The 14,870-nt window shown below is 42.8% G+C and overlaps 1 protein-coding gene across 1 annotated transcript in view; it reads left to right on the forward strand.

Annotated features, from left to right (window-relative positions):
* LOC125153440 (nuclear receptor coactivator 5-like) overlaps positions 1 to 14,870 on the forward strand; it is a 48,076-nt gene that overhangs the window by 19,993 nt on the left and 13,213 nt on the right. Inside the window, exons 3-5 of the mRNA XM_047836595.1 lie at positions 8,770 to 8,850; positions 11,383 to 11,465; positions 11,617 to 11,743. Coding sequence (XP_047692551.1) covers positions 8,770 to 8,850; positions 11,383 to 11,465; positions 11,617 to 11,743 — 291 coding nt within the window. The remainder of the gene's footprint in view (positions 1 to 8,769; positions 8,851 to 11,382; positions 11,466 to 11,616; positions 11,744 to 14,870) is intronic.

The raw sequence follows: 14,870 nt of genomic DNA on the forward strand, positions 1-14,870 counted from the left end.
GTTTAAAGTGGCACTTTGAAATTGTTTTACCTTGGAGGAAGTAACATTCTTTCTGAAGACTCAGGTCACATATCCAGTTGTCATATTGTGTTTGAGTTTTGTGGAGCAGGGGATGGTACAATGGATAGTTCTTGAAGTTTAAGGTCATGCTCTTTTTACCACAGAAGAGGAATCTGAAAGCACTGAGTACTTTCCATTTTGTTAATTTCTTTTCTTTCCTTTTTTTTTAAATTTTTTTAATGTTTATATATTTTTGAGAGAGAGAGAAAGACAGAGTGCGAGCTGGGGAAGGGCAGAGAGAGAGGGAGACACAGATTCCGAAGCAGGTTCCAGACTCTGAGCTGTCTGCACTGAGCCAGATGTGGGGCTTGAACCCATGAACTGCAAGATGATGACCTGAGCTGAAGTCTGATGCTCAACTGACTGAGCCACCCAGGCGCCCCCATATTGTTCATTTCTGATAAAATTTTGAATCAATTCGTTTTTTTTCCTTAAAAAATTAAAACTTTCAGGGTACTCGGCTAGCTCAGTCAGTGGAGCATGTGACTCCGGATCTCAGGGTTGTGAGTTTGAGCCCCATGTTTGGTGTAGAGATTGCTTAAAAATAAAATCTTAAAAAAAATTTTTTTTAAACCTGTTTATAGCAGTTTTTACCATTTGTGTTTGTTTTTTGGGAATGTCCTTAATTCCCACTAAGAATGCCTCTTAAAGATGGTATATGGTATAATTGAGTTCAAGATCTGGGTTGCCTTTGTAACTTTGATTGTTTTCTTAGTTGTGTGCTTTTTTGAAGGCTATAAGCCCAACACGGGCTCGATTTCACAAACTGTGAGACCATGACCTAGGCCAAAACCAAGAGTCAGATGCCTAACTGACTGAGCAACCCAGGCACCCCATGAAGGCTAGAATTTTAAAATCTTATGTAAACTTGTCCTTAGGCCTGTGGGGTTAGTATTGATGGACTCTCTTATTTGAGGAATTGAAGCCTTCTAAAGTGTTCTGTAAGTATTTAGAGCATGCTATTTACTGGGCTCTGGGTGAATTGAGAAAGGACACATTTTGAAGTTCATGCTTAGCAGATTTTAGGTGCTCAGCAATTACTTACCAATAAATAAAATTGGATTCTTATTTAGTTGTCCCTGAGCACATGTTGAAAGGTTGCCAAACAGGTATAATGAGTAGGGAATCCCTGATATCTTTAACTGAAAAGATACTAAAGAGGAAGGATTGAGTTAAAAACAGAACCATCTAGGGGCACTTGGGTGGCTCAGTCTGTTGAGCATCTGACTCTTAATTTCAGGTCAGGTCGTGATCCCAGGGTAGGGAGATCGAGCCCCCTGTTGGGCTCTGAGCTGAGCGTAGAGCCTGCTTAAGATTCTCCTTCTTGCACTCTGCTTGCTGTCTCTCTCTCTCTCTCTCTCTCTCTCAAAAAAAAAAAAAAAAATAGAGTCATCTATCTGATGTGGCAGGGTATTCATGTCTCTCCATTTACACACAACCATTCATAGGGTTTTCTAGCACTTGGGGCTGGTTTCAGGTGATCAGTTAAAGCCTAAAAAGTATTTGATTTGACCTAAAAGATCTCACTCCTGTTTGTCACCTGCTAGATGACTTTTGATTACTGGTGTCAACATTTTGTCCTTTTATTTTTTTCACTTATGTTTATAGAAAGGATGCATATAAAGATGCAATAAAATATTCAAGTTGTTGACCCAAATAAACACTGTTATTCAGAAAAAGCTGTTGAGGTTGCTGAGAATGAGTATGGGCTCCCAGGTTCCTTGTGGGCGACTTGAAGTGTTGGACGACAGTGTTTGATGGGTCCTGGCTTCTGGGTATGGTGGTCACAAAACGCCGAGGACATTCTAGTTCTGGTTCCTGTAACTGGAAAGTTACCTAACCCCTCAAGACTTCATTGTTTTCGGGGCGCCTGGGTGGCGCAGTCGGTTAAGCGTCCGACTTCAGCCAGGTCATGATCTCGCGGTCTGTGAGTTCAAGCCCCGCGTCAGGCTCTGGGCTGATGGCTCAGAGCCTGGAGCCTGTTTCCGATTCTGTGTCTCCCTCTTTCTGACCCTCCCCCATTCATGCTCTGTCTCTCTCTGTCCCAAAAATAAATAAACGTTGAAAAAAAAAAAAAAATTAAAAAAAAAAAAAAAAAAGACTTCATTGTTTTCATGTGCTAAATGAGAAGGGTTGGGCTCTATGAAACATGAAGGTCTGTGGAGTTTTAGAGTTAAAAAATCATTCATTTTAGCAAATTCATTCTATAGTTATTCATTAAACACTCATGATGTGGCAAGTTCTGTTCCGATTGCTGGGGAAATGGTAAACAGACAGATCAAAATCTCTGTCTTCTAGAAGCTTACCTTCCTGCTTGGGATGAGTTGACACAAATAAGTAAAAATAGGTAGTATGTGACCAGTGCTCCTCAACACTGTTGGGTCATCAAAAACAAGGAAAGTCTGAGAAACTGGCCCAGCCAAGAGGAGCCTAAGGAGGCCTGAAGACAAAATGGAATGTGGTATCCTGAATGGGATCCTAGACCAGAAAAAAAGACAGTAGTAAAAACTGAGGAAATCAGAATAAAGTATGGACTTCTTTTAATAATAGCATATCAGTATTGGTTCACTGGTTATAACAGATGTACCTCAAGTGTAAGATGTTAGTAATAGGGGAAACTCAATGTAGGTTATATGGGAACTATCTTACATAGTACCGTCTTTATAATTTTTCTGAAAATCTGGAACTGTTCCAGAAACAAAAATAAAGTTTGTTTTTAAAACGTGTGTGTGTGTGTGTGTGTGTGTGTATGAGTGACATGGAGAAAAGTGAAGCTGGGTCAGAGGGGCAGGGAGCACAGGTTGTGGGGAAAGTGAGGGGGGGCCCCACCAGAGGCAGTGACAATCGGGCAAAGCCCTGGATGGAAGTGAGGGAGTAGCCATTGGGTATTTGGGGTGAGGGGGTGTGTAAGACAGAGGGACCTGCAAGGGGCAAGGGCCTCCTGGAACGAGCAGGTAAAAGGCATGCTGGTTGCCATGCGGGGAGCCCCCCAGGAGTGGAGGTGGAAACAGAGAATTAGGTCGGAAGGGTGGGGGCTGGGCATTAGGAATCTTTTAAGTCCGAGTCAGGACTTTGGCATCGACTCTGGACCAGATGCGGGCAAAGCCATGGGCCTGGCCTTCTTCCCTGTGGCATGGATCCCACATCACATGGCCCTCCTTTCACAGGCTTCTGAAAGTTACCACTTGAGGGCCTCGTTAGGCTTTAGAGCAAGGTTTGGAAACTACAGCCGTGGGCCAAATCCTATCCCACTGGGTTCTCTGCAAAGCTGTACAAAGGTGAGCTTGTACCTTTTCCCTCCCTCCTCTCCGTGAGGTTGTTTCATACATTCATAGACAATTTGTAATTGTTTTGTCACATTTTGTATTCCATCCTGGGATCCTCTCGACTTCCTAAATGATTTGTTAAAATCTGCATACATTAAGGTTCACTCTTTATGCTGTGAAGTTCAGTGGGTTTTGACAAATGCATAGTGTCACGTATCCACCATCACTGTATCATGCAGAATAATTTCACTGCCTGGAAAAAAACCCCGTGCTTCACCTATTCAACTCCATGCTGTCAAACCTCCGGCAACCACTGATCCTTTCACCCATCTCTATGGTTTTTCCTTTTCCAGCGTGTCATATAATTGGAACCATATAGTATGCAGCCTGTTTAGACTGGCTTCTTTCACTTAGCAGTATGCATTTAAGATTTATCCAAGTCTTTTTGTGGCTTGGTAGCTCTTTTCTTTTGATCACTTAATAATACTCATTGTCTGGATGTGCCACAGTTTGCTTATCTGTTTCACCTATTGAAGGGCGTCTTGGTTGCTTCCAGTTTTGGGCCGTTATGAATAAAGCTGCTATAAACATTCATGTGGAGGTTTTTGTGTGGACATACGTTTTCAAATCAGTTGGGTGTGATTGCTGAATCACAAGGTAACGCTGTGTTTAGCTGTGTATTCACTCTGCTTTTGAGACTATCATAAAAGAAGCCTATGACTTTTTTTGGTTTGGGTCCTTTGACAGTGCCATGGTACTACTCTCTTCCTATTTCTGGAGGCTTGATTGAAATTTCTCCAGAGGAGCGTTAAAATTCAAATTGTTTTCAGTGAAATTTGAAATTATGATGGAACTTCTAAGAGTAGATTCTTAAAAATCTTTTTAATTTTAAAATTTATCCCCAGTGGGTCCTACCCTGAGAACTTAATAGATCAGCTGTCTAATAAGTTGAAGTAATTGAGATACAATAGTAACAAGTTAAAAATAATCGTACCAGCATTCCTGGAGGCTTTGGGAGTGACATGTACATTTAATTTGAAACAGTGAGGAAGTGTTTCCACAGATTCTCTTTCCATAGATGTATAAAGTTCTCTCCATATAAAGACATCAGAATCTGCATGATTTCTGACCAGCACCAAAACTTGAAACACATTGAAAACACACTGATGTTGGGGCGCCAGGCTGGCTCAGGTGGAATGGTGTGCGACTCTTGATCTTGGGGTTGTGAGTTCGAGCCCCCCATTGGGCATAGGGATTACTTAAAAATAAATAAGTAAGGGCACCTGGGTGGCTCAGTCAGTTAAACGGTCGACTTAGGCTCAGGTCTTGATCTCACAGCTGGTGGTTCAATCCTTGCATCAGCACAGAGCTGGCTTTCCATCCTCTGTCCCCTTCCCCGCCCCTCCCCTGCTCTCTCTCTCTTTCAAAAGTAAATAAACATTTAAATAAGTAAGTAAACTTAAAAAAAGAAGGAGAGAAAAAAAACAGTGATGTTAAACAGTGATGAAAAAAATGAAGCTGAAAAAAGGCTTGGATTTTTTTCAGCTTTATTGATATATGACTATTGATGCATAATAGTGATGTATAATAATACACTGCACATATTTAAAATGTACAACTTGAGGGACACCTGGGTGGCTAGATGGTTAAGCACCAGACTTTAGCTCAGGTCATGATCTCATGGTTCGCAGGTTCGAGTCCCGCATCGGGCTCTGTGTTGACAGCTCAGAGCCTGGAGCCTGCTTTAGATTCTGTGTCTCCCTCTCTTTCTGCCCCTACCCCACTTGCATTCTCTCTCTCTCTCTCTCTCTCTCTCTCTTTCTCTTTCTCTTTCTCAAAAATAAACATTAAAAAAAAAGTTTTAAATGTACAACTTGAGTTTTGACATGTGGGTGTCAGACCAGCAACTACAATCAAGATAATGAACACAACTGTCATCCCCCAAAGTATCCTTATTTGCAGCTATAAGTCCCCCTTCTCTTGGCAACAACTGATCTGTCACTTTTATCACGACAGATTAATTTGCACTTTTCAGGAATTTGTATGAATTATATAATTTATATAAATTATTTAAATGGAATCATATAGTATATTTTCATGGAGGAGAAGTCTCTGTTTTCTTTTTTTTTTTATTTCTTTCAGAATAATTATTTTTAGATACATCCATATCTGTGGGCGGATCAGTATATCATTTCTTTGTTGATGATTAGTATTCCATTTTATGGTGCTATGGACTGTGTTCCCTATAATCATACATTGAAGCCCTAACCCCCAACTTGACTGTATTTGGAGATAGGGCTTTTAGGAGCTGATTAAGGTTAAATGAGGTCAAAAGGGTGGGGTCCTAATCTGGTAGATTTGTTGGCCTTATAAAGGAAGAGGAATAGTGGGGGTGCTTGGGTGGCTCAGTGGGTTGGGTGTCTGACTTCAGCTCAAGTCATGATCTCAGAGCTTGTGAGTTCAAGCCCGTGGTTTGTGAGTTCAAGCTCCATATCAGGCTCTGTGCTGACAGCTCGGAGCCTGGAGCCTGCTTCGGATTCTGTGTTTCCCTCTTTCTCTGCACCCCCCCCCCCCCAATAAATAAACATTAAAAAAAAAAGAGAATAGTGATCTCTCTCTCCATGTGTATGCACTGAGGCAGGGCTATGTGAGGACATAGCAAGGAGGTGGCCCCAGTAAGCCAGGAAGAGAACTCTCACTAGGCCTGGACCATGCTGACATTCTGGTCCTAGACTTCCAGCTCCAGGACTCTGATGAATAAATTTCTGTGGTTTTAGCCATCCAGCTGATGGTGTTTTGCTACAGTGGCCTAAGCAGGCTAAGACTATGGATACACAGTTTGTTTTCCCATCCTCTTGTTGGACATTTCCCATTTTGGGCTATCACAAATGAAGATGCTGTGAACATTCATACACAAGTTTTTGTGTAGACATGTGCTTTCATTTTTATCGGGTCTAGGAATGGACTGGCTGGATTATGTGTTTCACTTTTTAAAAAGCTGCCAGACGATTTTCTGAAGGGATTATACCATTTTGCTTTCGGACTGTTGGCGTATGAGAATTCTGGTTCTTCCACGTCAGTCTTTGCTCTTACTTAGGTGGTCCATCCAAAGGTAGACCTGGATGGCCTGCTGGGACATGGCCAGGAGAGGCATGGAAAGGAAAGAAATCAGCCGTGTCACTGTGGAACCCTCTGCCATATTTGTTATGTTCTCGAATGAGAATTTTTTATGCTTACATGAATTTACTTTCCATAAAAATATAGAATGACTTAATATCTTTGTCCCTTATATTTGTCCTTCTTTTATTGCTGTTTGTTTTTGTTTTGTCTTGTTTTGTTTACTTGCAGACCTCCTGGGTTAATCCCAGAGTTTCTGGGCTATGGGATATTAGAGGGAGCCTGGGTTTTAGTGTCAGACACACCTGGGTTTGAATTTGGACTTTATTGCTTAGCTGTGTGTGGCAAGTCATGTAGCCTGACTCTCAGTTTTCTCATCTGTTTCTAAAAAGTGTGGGGAGGTTGACATTATCCAGCTTGTGTGGTTGTTATAAGGCTTAAATATAATGCATTTGAAAGCATCTTCGTTGAGCATGTTGGAAACTGTATTCATTTCCCAAGATATATGTGTAATTAGAAGTTCCATTTTCTATTTGACCTTCTACCCACTGAGTAGGAGAGGAATTGAAGTTTTAATGGGTGCCACCAATTAGCGGGAGGCCCTGAGGAGATGGCGAAATACAGTGGCATTGCCAGGACTTGGTGTAACCTTGCCATATTTAATAACATCCAAGCCTTCCTTTGGCCATCGTATTGTGAATATATTTCACATGCCTGTTTATGTGCTTACACAAAGAAAATTCCTGCCTGAGTGTGATTCCTTTAAGCAGTCCATTTGGGAACCCCCAGCTTCCACGCTACTTAGGGGATGTTTTTAAGGAGGAGGAAAGGAACATACCGTGGCTCTGGGACGGATGTTTCTCAGGCCTCTGGGATCCCAGCCAGCATACGCGTCTGCCTCTCTCAGTGCTTGGGCTTCAGTGTTTGAGCGCAGGCCTTTTGGCCTGCGGAATCCTTTGTCCAGCTGGCTGAGGTGCGTTGAGTGCTTGGGGCCTTCCCTCCCATGGAGAAGTGGGAAGTTATTCTTTGATGGCTGGGCCAGACTGCTCATCTGATGTTACTGGAGTTTGAAAGGTTGTCCTGGTAGTCAAGTGGTTGGCATTAGTGTGGCTGGGATAGGCTGGGGTGGGAACTGCAAGGGGAGGGGATGGTCCCAGCGAGGCGGGAAATGTGGGTGTCAGTAGGCACTGGATTTGTTTTGCCAGGTGAGGGTGTCTGGGGGGCTTCTCTCCCCTGCCCGACCGCTGGGTTCCAAGTGTCCTGCAGCGTTTCTCCTTAGAGCCGGCTGGCTTTCTTGGCATCATTCAGTCTAGTTGCTAGGAAGCCGAATAAGGCAAATGCAACTTCCTTTTGACTTACTCACATTGAACCATCTGCTTATTCCTTCTCATGGCCTTCAAACTTGGCTAGGATCATTGAGAAGAGGGTCGAGTGGAGCATCTGTGCTCCTGATCCTTTTTGGAAAAGGAAAGCTTTCTAATAACTCTTTAACCCTCTCGGTCCAAATTCATAATAGTTAAATCTTGTTTAGCCCCTTGTTTCTTTCAGCTAACAATTGGGAGCAGGCATTTTCTTCTTAGGTTTTGCCCCTTATTTTTGTCTTAGATTTAGATTTATGTTATTTGTTAACCACATGACTTTTAAATGAGGGGGACAGTGTCGACGTGTGTCAAATGCGTTTGGTATGTAAACATAACAGTGGTCTTAATAGAGGACCTTTAGCACTTAGAATTGATGCACACAAATCATTTAAGCATGTTCTTTCATAAGCACCATTGTGGAGTTAGTGCCAGATACATTAAAGGTGGCAGATAATTCATGAAAATTTATGGTGATGTTGGTGGGAACATCTACCAAAGAGAATCTTAAAAAAAAAAAAAAAAAAAACCCACAGAGATTTTTTTTTTTTTAATTACCAAACACCACCAACATTACATTCTTACTTTTTTGTTGTTGTTTTTTTTTTGTTTTTAGTTTTAATTCAGTTCACTGGGGCAAATCACATTCATTATGTTGAAGCCCCTTTCTGCTGGTAAATTTATAATGGTCTTCTTTTCTTGTGACAGAACTGTGCCTTCAGTGGTCCACTCTGGAAAAGCAGTTGTGCAAACAAACTAGACAAAAATAGAAATAAGCATTACAAACTAGAATAGAGGCTCTGGGAAAAAAAAAAAAAGTCTTGAGGAAAGCATTGTTTGAGTTTTTGAAATCCAGTTTAACTGAAGATTTAATCACCTCTGAGTGTACCAGGACTGTGGAAACTAATGTGTGGGCTATGGGAAATAATTTCTTCTTAAGTGTAATTTTGTCTTTGTTGGTTTTTTAGCAGCAAGCCGTATAAACCTTTGCTGCCGACTTCTTATTCTCCCCAAGAGGGCTACTTAGAGGAGGGTGAAGACATGCTAAGGTAAAGTTTTATTGTTGTGGCTCAATTTGCTAAAAGCTTTAGTAGTAATTTAGATGTGTTCTTACTGTGCAGACTTATGTGTTTGTTAAAATTGATGCTATTAATATTTGCTTTTTGGGAAGTCCCTCAGGTCAGCTTGATCATATTAAGCCATTCTGCTTTAACTTCTCCCTCTCCATAGTCGTTTGGACTCGAGTAACTAAAATAGACCTGCAGGCTGATGGGACTCGGGCACCCGAGCCACTCAGGGGAGCCCCATTTGGGTGACTGGCTGGCCCTTCACTCCCTTCTTCCACACCGCCCCACCTTTTTTGTGCTACCATCTAACCGTGCTCCGAATATGGAAATTTACTTTATTATGAGATGAATCAGTATTCTCGTATAATATAAAGTCACATAAAAATGGCTTATTCCCCCCCCCTCCCCCCCCAAGGAATAGATAAACAGATGTAAAAGTGTTTGATAGTAAAAAAGTGAAAATCCCTTTCAGAACCCTCCCCGGCTTTTTCCCCCTTATTTTTAACCTGAAATGGCTCACAGTGCTATATTGTTCCGGAATTCGTTTCTTTCACATAACAGTGTGTGAGGGAGGATTATTCATCCTCGTTGTTTTTGACCACTGTGTAGTATTCCAAAGTATGTAAACCAGTTTTGAAGGTGGTCTTACTTAGTTTCCTGTGTCTTTTATATTCAGCTGTGGATTCTCTAAGTAACTAAGTAGGTAAATCAACATGGCACTTCAGGATTTTCGCTTTGGAGCTACCTCTGTAGTTTTGGTAAAAGCAGTTTTCCTTGAACTGTATTTGAATTGATTTTTATATGTATGAACCTTGACAGGGCCTCTCTCTTGCCTGCATTAAAGATGAGATTTGTGTCAGATTGGATTAATAATTCAAAATTGAAAAATGCCTTCCTCGACTGCGGAAGCACTTGGAAGTGTAGAATTCAGGAGTGACTATTAATGGGGGTCAGTCTCTCTCAGGTAACATTTCCTGACAGTGAGGCTCAGAATACTTGCACTGGTAGGTGATCTTTGGAAGGACTGGTTTTCTTAGCTCTGGTGTGAAGGAAACCTGAAGGCAGAAATGGGTGATAGTGGCTCACATCTATTGAGGGCCTGCTCTGCATCAGACACTGTTCTAAGGGATTTACCTGCATTAACTCATTTAATCTTCATAGCAGTGCTTCCAGGTAGGTTCTAATAGCCCCATTTTACAGGGGGAAACTGAGACATGATGGTGTTAAGTAACTCGTTCAAGCTTACCCAATTAGTAAGTGACAGCACTGAGACTCCTACCTAGGCAGTTGCAAATTTCAGCATCACACTGCCTTTCCTGGGTGGCCACGTACCAGCTTCTGGGGCACTCCCCAACCCCATCTAATTACTTAGCGTGGCGGTGGGCGGTTTACATACCACTTCGTTAAAAGAAAGTGTATGAAGATTCAGGGAAAGCCAGCAAGAACACACCCTAGCAAGGGTTGGAGAAAGCAGGCAGCTTAAGAAATGGCCTCTGGAGTCAATGGTTAGTGTTTGTCAGAGATAGTAGACAAAGATAAAGCCTGCTTGAGGGGAGGAAGCATTCTTGTCTAGCTCAGGATTCTCAAGCAGTAGGAGAGGCATGGATTCAAGCAAAAGCTTTGCCTCTAAAAGTCTGGAGCTACGTCTCTGCTGTGTCAGGAAATTGGATGTGGACGAGAACCCGAATGAAAATCGTACAGGGGCAGAGCAAAGGGATTGACGTTTGCTGGCAGCTTGCTGAATAGTCATGGTTCGACTGAGCGTGTTCCATGGCTGCTTTGCCATGCGGCGTGATGCCCCTGGTGAGAAAGGAACTAATTGCTGCCTGCCGAGGTGGTTCTCTCCCTGGCAGGACATTCCTTGTGGACAGACACATTGGTGTCTGGATGCTGGAGAGCCGCAGTAAAAATGCCTGATTTAGGGTGTAGAGTGCACCGAATTCCCCCTTTCTTCTGTTAAATCACAGCAAAGGGGACTACTTTAGATGGCTAATAGATTACCCAGCATCTGTGCACTATTTTGCATGCCTTTAGCATGGGAAAATAGCTTGCTCACAGGAGCCGTAGACTGTTTAGGAGTAAAGTGAGCAGATCTTGTTGACTCATTTTTTTACCCATATCCAATGAAGACCTTCAGAGATAAGCACCTCAAAGGATACACACATCTGGTAAAATGATCTCTTCTCCTTTAAAATAAACACCTTGAAGTCTGAGTCTGTCTCTTTTCTGTATAGGTCTGACTTGACAAAGATCGGTGGCTCCATATAGTACTTTTCATCATAACAGGCAAGAGGAAGTGAATGGGAGGGAGCAGAAAAATCCCAGAAACTCACAGTGTTCTAAAATGAGCACAGATTATTGAGTGACTTTTTACCTCTGTGTAGACACAGCCTTTATTTTGGTGCATATGGATTGTGCTAGGTGGCCTGGTATTTATTTTTTTGGCTTTTGGGGACACACTCATAGAGGGAAACTACGTTTGCACAAACTATTCTATTTTCATTCATCCAATAGCATTAAAGAATTACGGCAGAATGTGGCTGATTATTCAAAAAGGAATGAAGAGAACCATGAGCGATACCAGTCCACTCAGTTAGGTAAGAGTCTTGCTGAGAAGCTACTTCTCTTTTCCTCATCTGTTCCTTCTAGAGGGGTTGCCATTCACTTCCACTTTTGTAAAAAAACCCTGAGAACCTTCAGTGATTGCCTTTGCCCTTGCGAAAACATGAATATGTCAATATTTTTTAGGGGATGCCAGTGGCAGGAACACATGGAAAGAAGAGCTTTTCCAGCACTTTTATCAAGTGGTTCAGAAAGCCCGTGATCAAGAGAGGCCTTCAGATTGCGTTATTGTTTCTATCAACAACGAACAGAGGTGTATATTTATTTCTTTTTATCCTGTCGAATGAGAATGTGTACAAATGGAATTATTAAGTAGGCAGCCTTACAATACATAAGTCACTGAGAGTTGAAAGACTTTCAAAATGTCGCTAGAACACTGCTCTATGAATTACAAGAATGTGCTGCTGGGTTTACCAAACTGGTGACAGAGGCATCTGGATGGGGAGGTTTCTGACAATGACTGTCTTACTCAGTTTTCTGTATTGCTTGACTTTTCTATAATGAGTATCTATCAATTTTATAATCAGGAAAAAAAAAACAAAAAAAAACCAAGGCTATTTTCAGGGCTGGGTTCCGTGTGCCAGGCGCTATTCTAGGCTCTGGGGATACTTTAATGAACATAACAGACAAACGTTTGCCTTGGGGCACAGACAGTCTAGTGTAGGATGCCACAAATTGGCCTCACTGAAATTTCAGACAAGGGTTCCTCATTTCTTAGCTGCTTGTTGAATTCCTTTCAGCCTGCATCCTTGCTGTTTTTCCTTCAATGTGGGATGCCTTATCCTTCTTCTCCACCTGAAACTCATGCAGGCCAACTAACACTTGTTACTTGTGTAGGCCACCTAATACCTGTAACTCAGGCAGCTCACTTAAGCGCAGTTGTGGCCTGGTCACCTGCTCTCTTGGCTGTCTCCAGCTTGTCCTTTGGGTCCGTGTAGTGCCCTGACCTTGTGCACCATTGGCTGGCACTTGAAGGCAGACAGGGGACTTAGTGTGTGATGATAATTGTGTCTCGGGATTATGTAGGGTTTCGTAGTGCTTGGCAAGGAGCATGTAGACAAATGATTGGTTGGAAGCATACACACTTAACTCCAGGCTAGGTACTGAGTGAGTGAAACTGCACACCCCAGACATGATAACTAATCATTCCTGACCAGGAGACCAGGCATGCACAAAACATAACTCAGCATAAGGCAGCATTGGTTTTCTTTATGAGAAAATTGGCAATCTTAAAATGACTCAGAATTCTTGCTTATTCTGTGATATCTGCTTTACAGAAATCTAACTTATTTGTAGATATAGCATCTTTACTGGTGAAGTTTGTGAAAGCAAACTTACAGCTTCATCTCGTTTGGAGGGTATTTGGGTTGGATCTTGAGGGACAGCATCCTGGAAGAAGTGAGGTCAGTCATAGCATGGGGAGGGTGGGAGAGGCCAGTTCCTTTTACATTAGAAAATTATAGGGTTTCCCTTTAATAATTGAAAGACAACCAGACATGCCCTGGATTAAGCTGATCATCTGGTAATTCAAACCAGTTTTGAACAAGAGGCAGTAAGAGCTCAGCATGCACAGTAGCTTGGTTTTCCCTCAACATTTAGCAACTGTGGTACAATAGTTTGGATCAGCCAGGGAAACTGCGTTAATCTTTGACTAAATCAGTTTTCTCGGAACTTGTAGCAAGGGTCACATCTGACCTGTAGCGCCTTGTACCGTTTTCAGAATTGTGGGCTCCGGCGCCGTTCGACTCCCGAACCCGGATGCCCTTGCTGCTCTCCCGTCTTCAGAGCCAGGCCTGCTGGGTGTTGATTGGAGTGCGGCACTGTGTGGTGGAGAGGAGTCCTCGAGATTGCTTTTCTTCTCCCCCTCCATCTGGGGTGGTATTCAGAAACCGCTCCTCCGCCCGGCATTCTGCAGTTCTGGCAGCTAGCCATGGATTAGGACCCTCAGTGGGTGCAGCTTAGGGACTCCTCGGTCGCACGCAGGCTGCATCTGCCAGGGAGTCCGAGAACTAAGCCACGCTGCCTGCTCTGTTGTCATTCTGATGTTGGAAAGATTTGCAGTGATATATTGGTTGGCTAAATTCATTCTTTTATACTCCAAAACAGTAATTAATTTTCAAATGATACCCTCCAGCATGAGTTATTATTGTGATAGTTTTAACTCATAGGCTCTCACTCTGTAAATATGAACCATGTCTTGTTTTTCTTGTTTTCCTCTTGAATTTACTTTCTGCAATCATTTATACTCTCCTAAATCGCCTGGAAAGCATTTTTTCCTGCCATCATTTTAATTGTTTTTTAATTTTTTAAAGTTTATTTATTTTCAGAAAGACAGAGACAGTGTGAGGAGGGGAGGGGTAGTGAGAGAGGCAGAGGGAGAGAGGAAGAGGAAGAGGGAGAGGGAGAGAGAGAAGCCCAAGCAGGCTCCACACTATCAGCGCAGAGCCCGATGTGGGGCTTGAACTCATGAACCATGACATGACCTGAGCTGAAATCAAGAGTCAGACGCTTAACCGACTGAGCCACCCGGGAGCCCCTCATTTTATTTTATTTTATTTTTTTTTTTTTTAATTTTTTTTTTTCAACGTTTATTTATTTTTGGGACAGAGAGAGACAGAGCATGAACGGGGGAGGGGCAGAGAGAGAGGGAGACACAGAATCGGAAACAGGCTCCAGGCTCTGAGCCATCAGCCCAGAGCCCGACGCGGGGCTCAAACTCACGGACCGCGAGATCGCGACCTGGCTGAAGTCGGACGCTTAACCGACTGCGCCACCCAGGCGCCCCCTCATTTTAATTTGTAATTCACAGAACATGCATTTAATGTGTACCTGTTCTATGTAAAACTCTGTGCTAAAGCACAGTGAGGAACATACAGACAATTAAGTGGCAATTCCTCTTTTCTACCTCATGCAGCCTAATAAGATAAAACATGTGCTTAAATAACAAGTGGAAGATGGGGTATGTTAAGAGTTGTTCCTGCTCTAAGCAGAGGATACATAAGAGGAGGAGTATACTACCATTGCAGGGTCCTTGGTTTCAGGGCTTAGTGTCATTTGCGGTTTCTAAGTTTTCATTCAGGTTTCTTTCTCTTTTTTTTAGTCTTTAAATTTTTATTAATTTTGATTTTTTTAGAGAGAGAGAGAGCACTCGACCAAGCGCACGAGCTGCGGGGAGGGGCAGAGGGAGAGAGAGAGAATCCCAAGCAGGCTCCCCACTCAACCAGGGGTCTGACGCAGGGCTCAGTCTCACTCCTGTGAGATCATGACCTGAGCAGAAATTAAGAGTCAGGTGCTCAACCGACTGAGCCGCCCAGGCACCCCTCTATTCAGGTTTCTGAGCAAGTATTGGGCACAAGGGAAGCATAAACCTGAAGGAGAGG

This window comes from Prionailurus viverrinus, chromosome E2 (genome assembly GCF_022837055.1).
Source record: "Prionailurus viverrinus isolate Anna chromosome E2, UM_Priviv_1.0, whole genome shotgun sequence".
NCBI classification, from domain to species: Eukaryota; Metazoa; Chordata; class Mammalia; order Carnivora; family Felidae; genus Prionailurus; species Prionailurus viverrinus.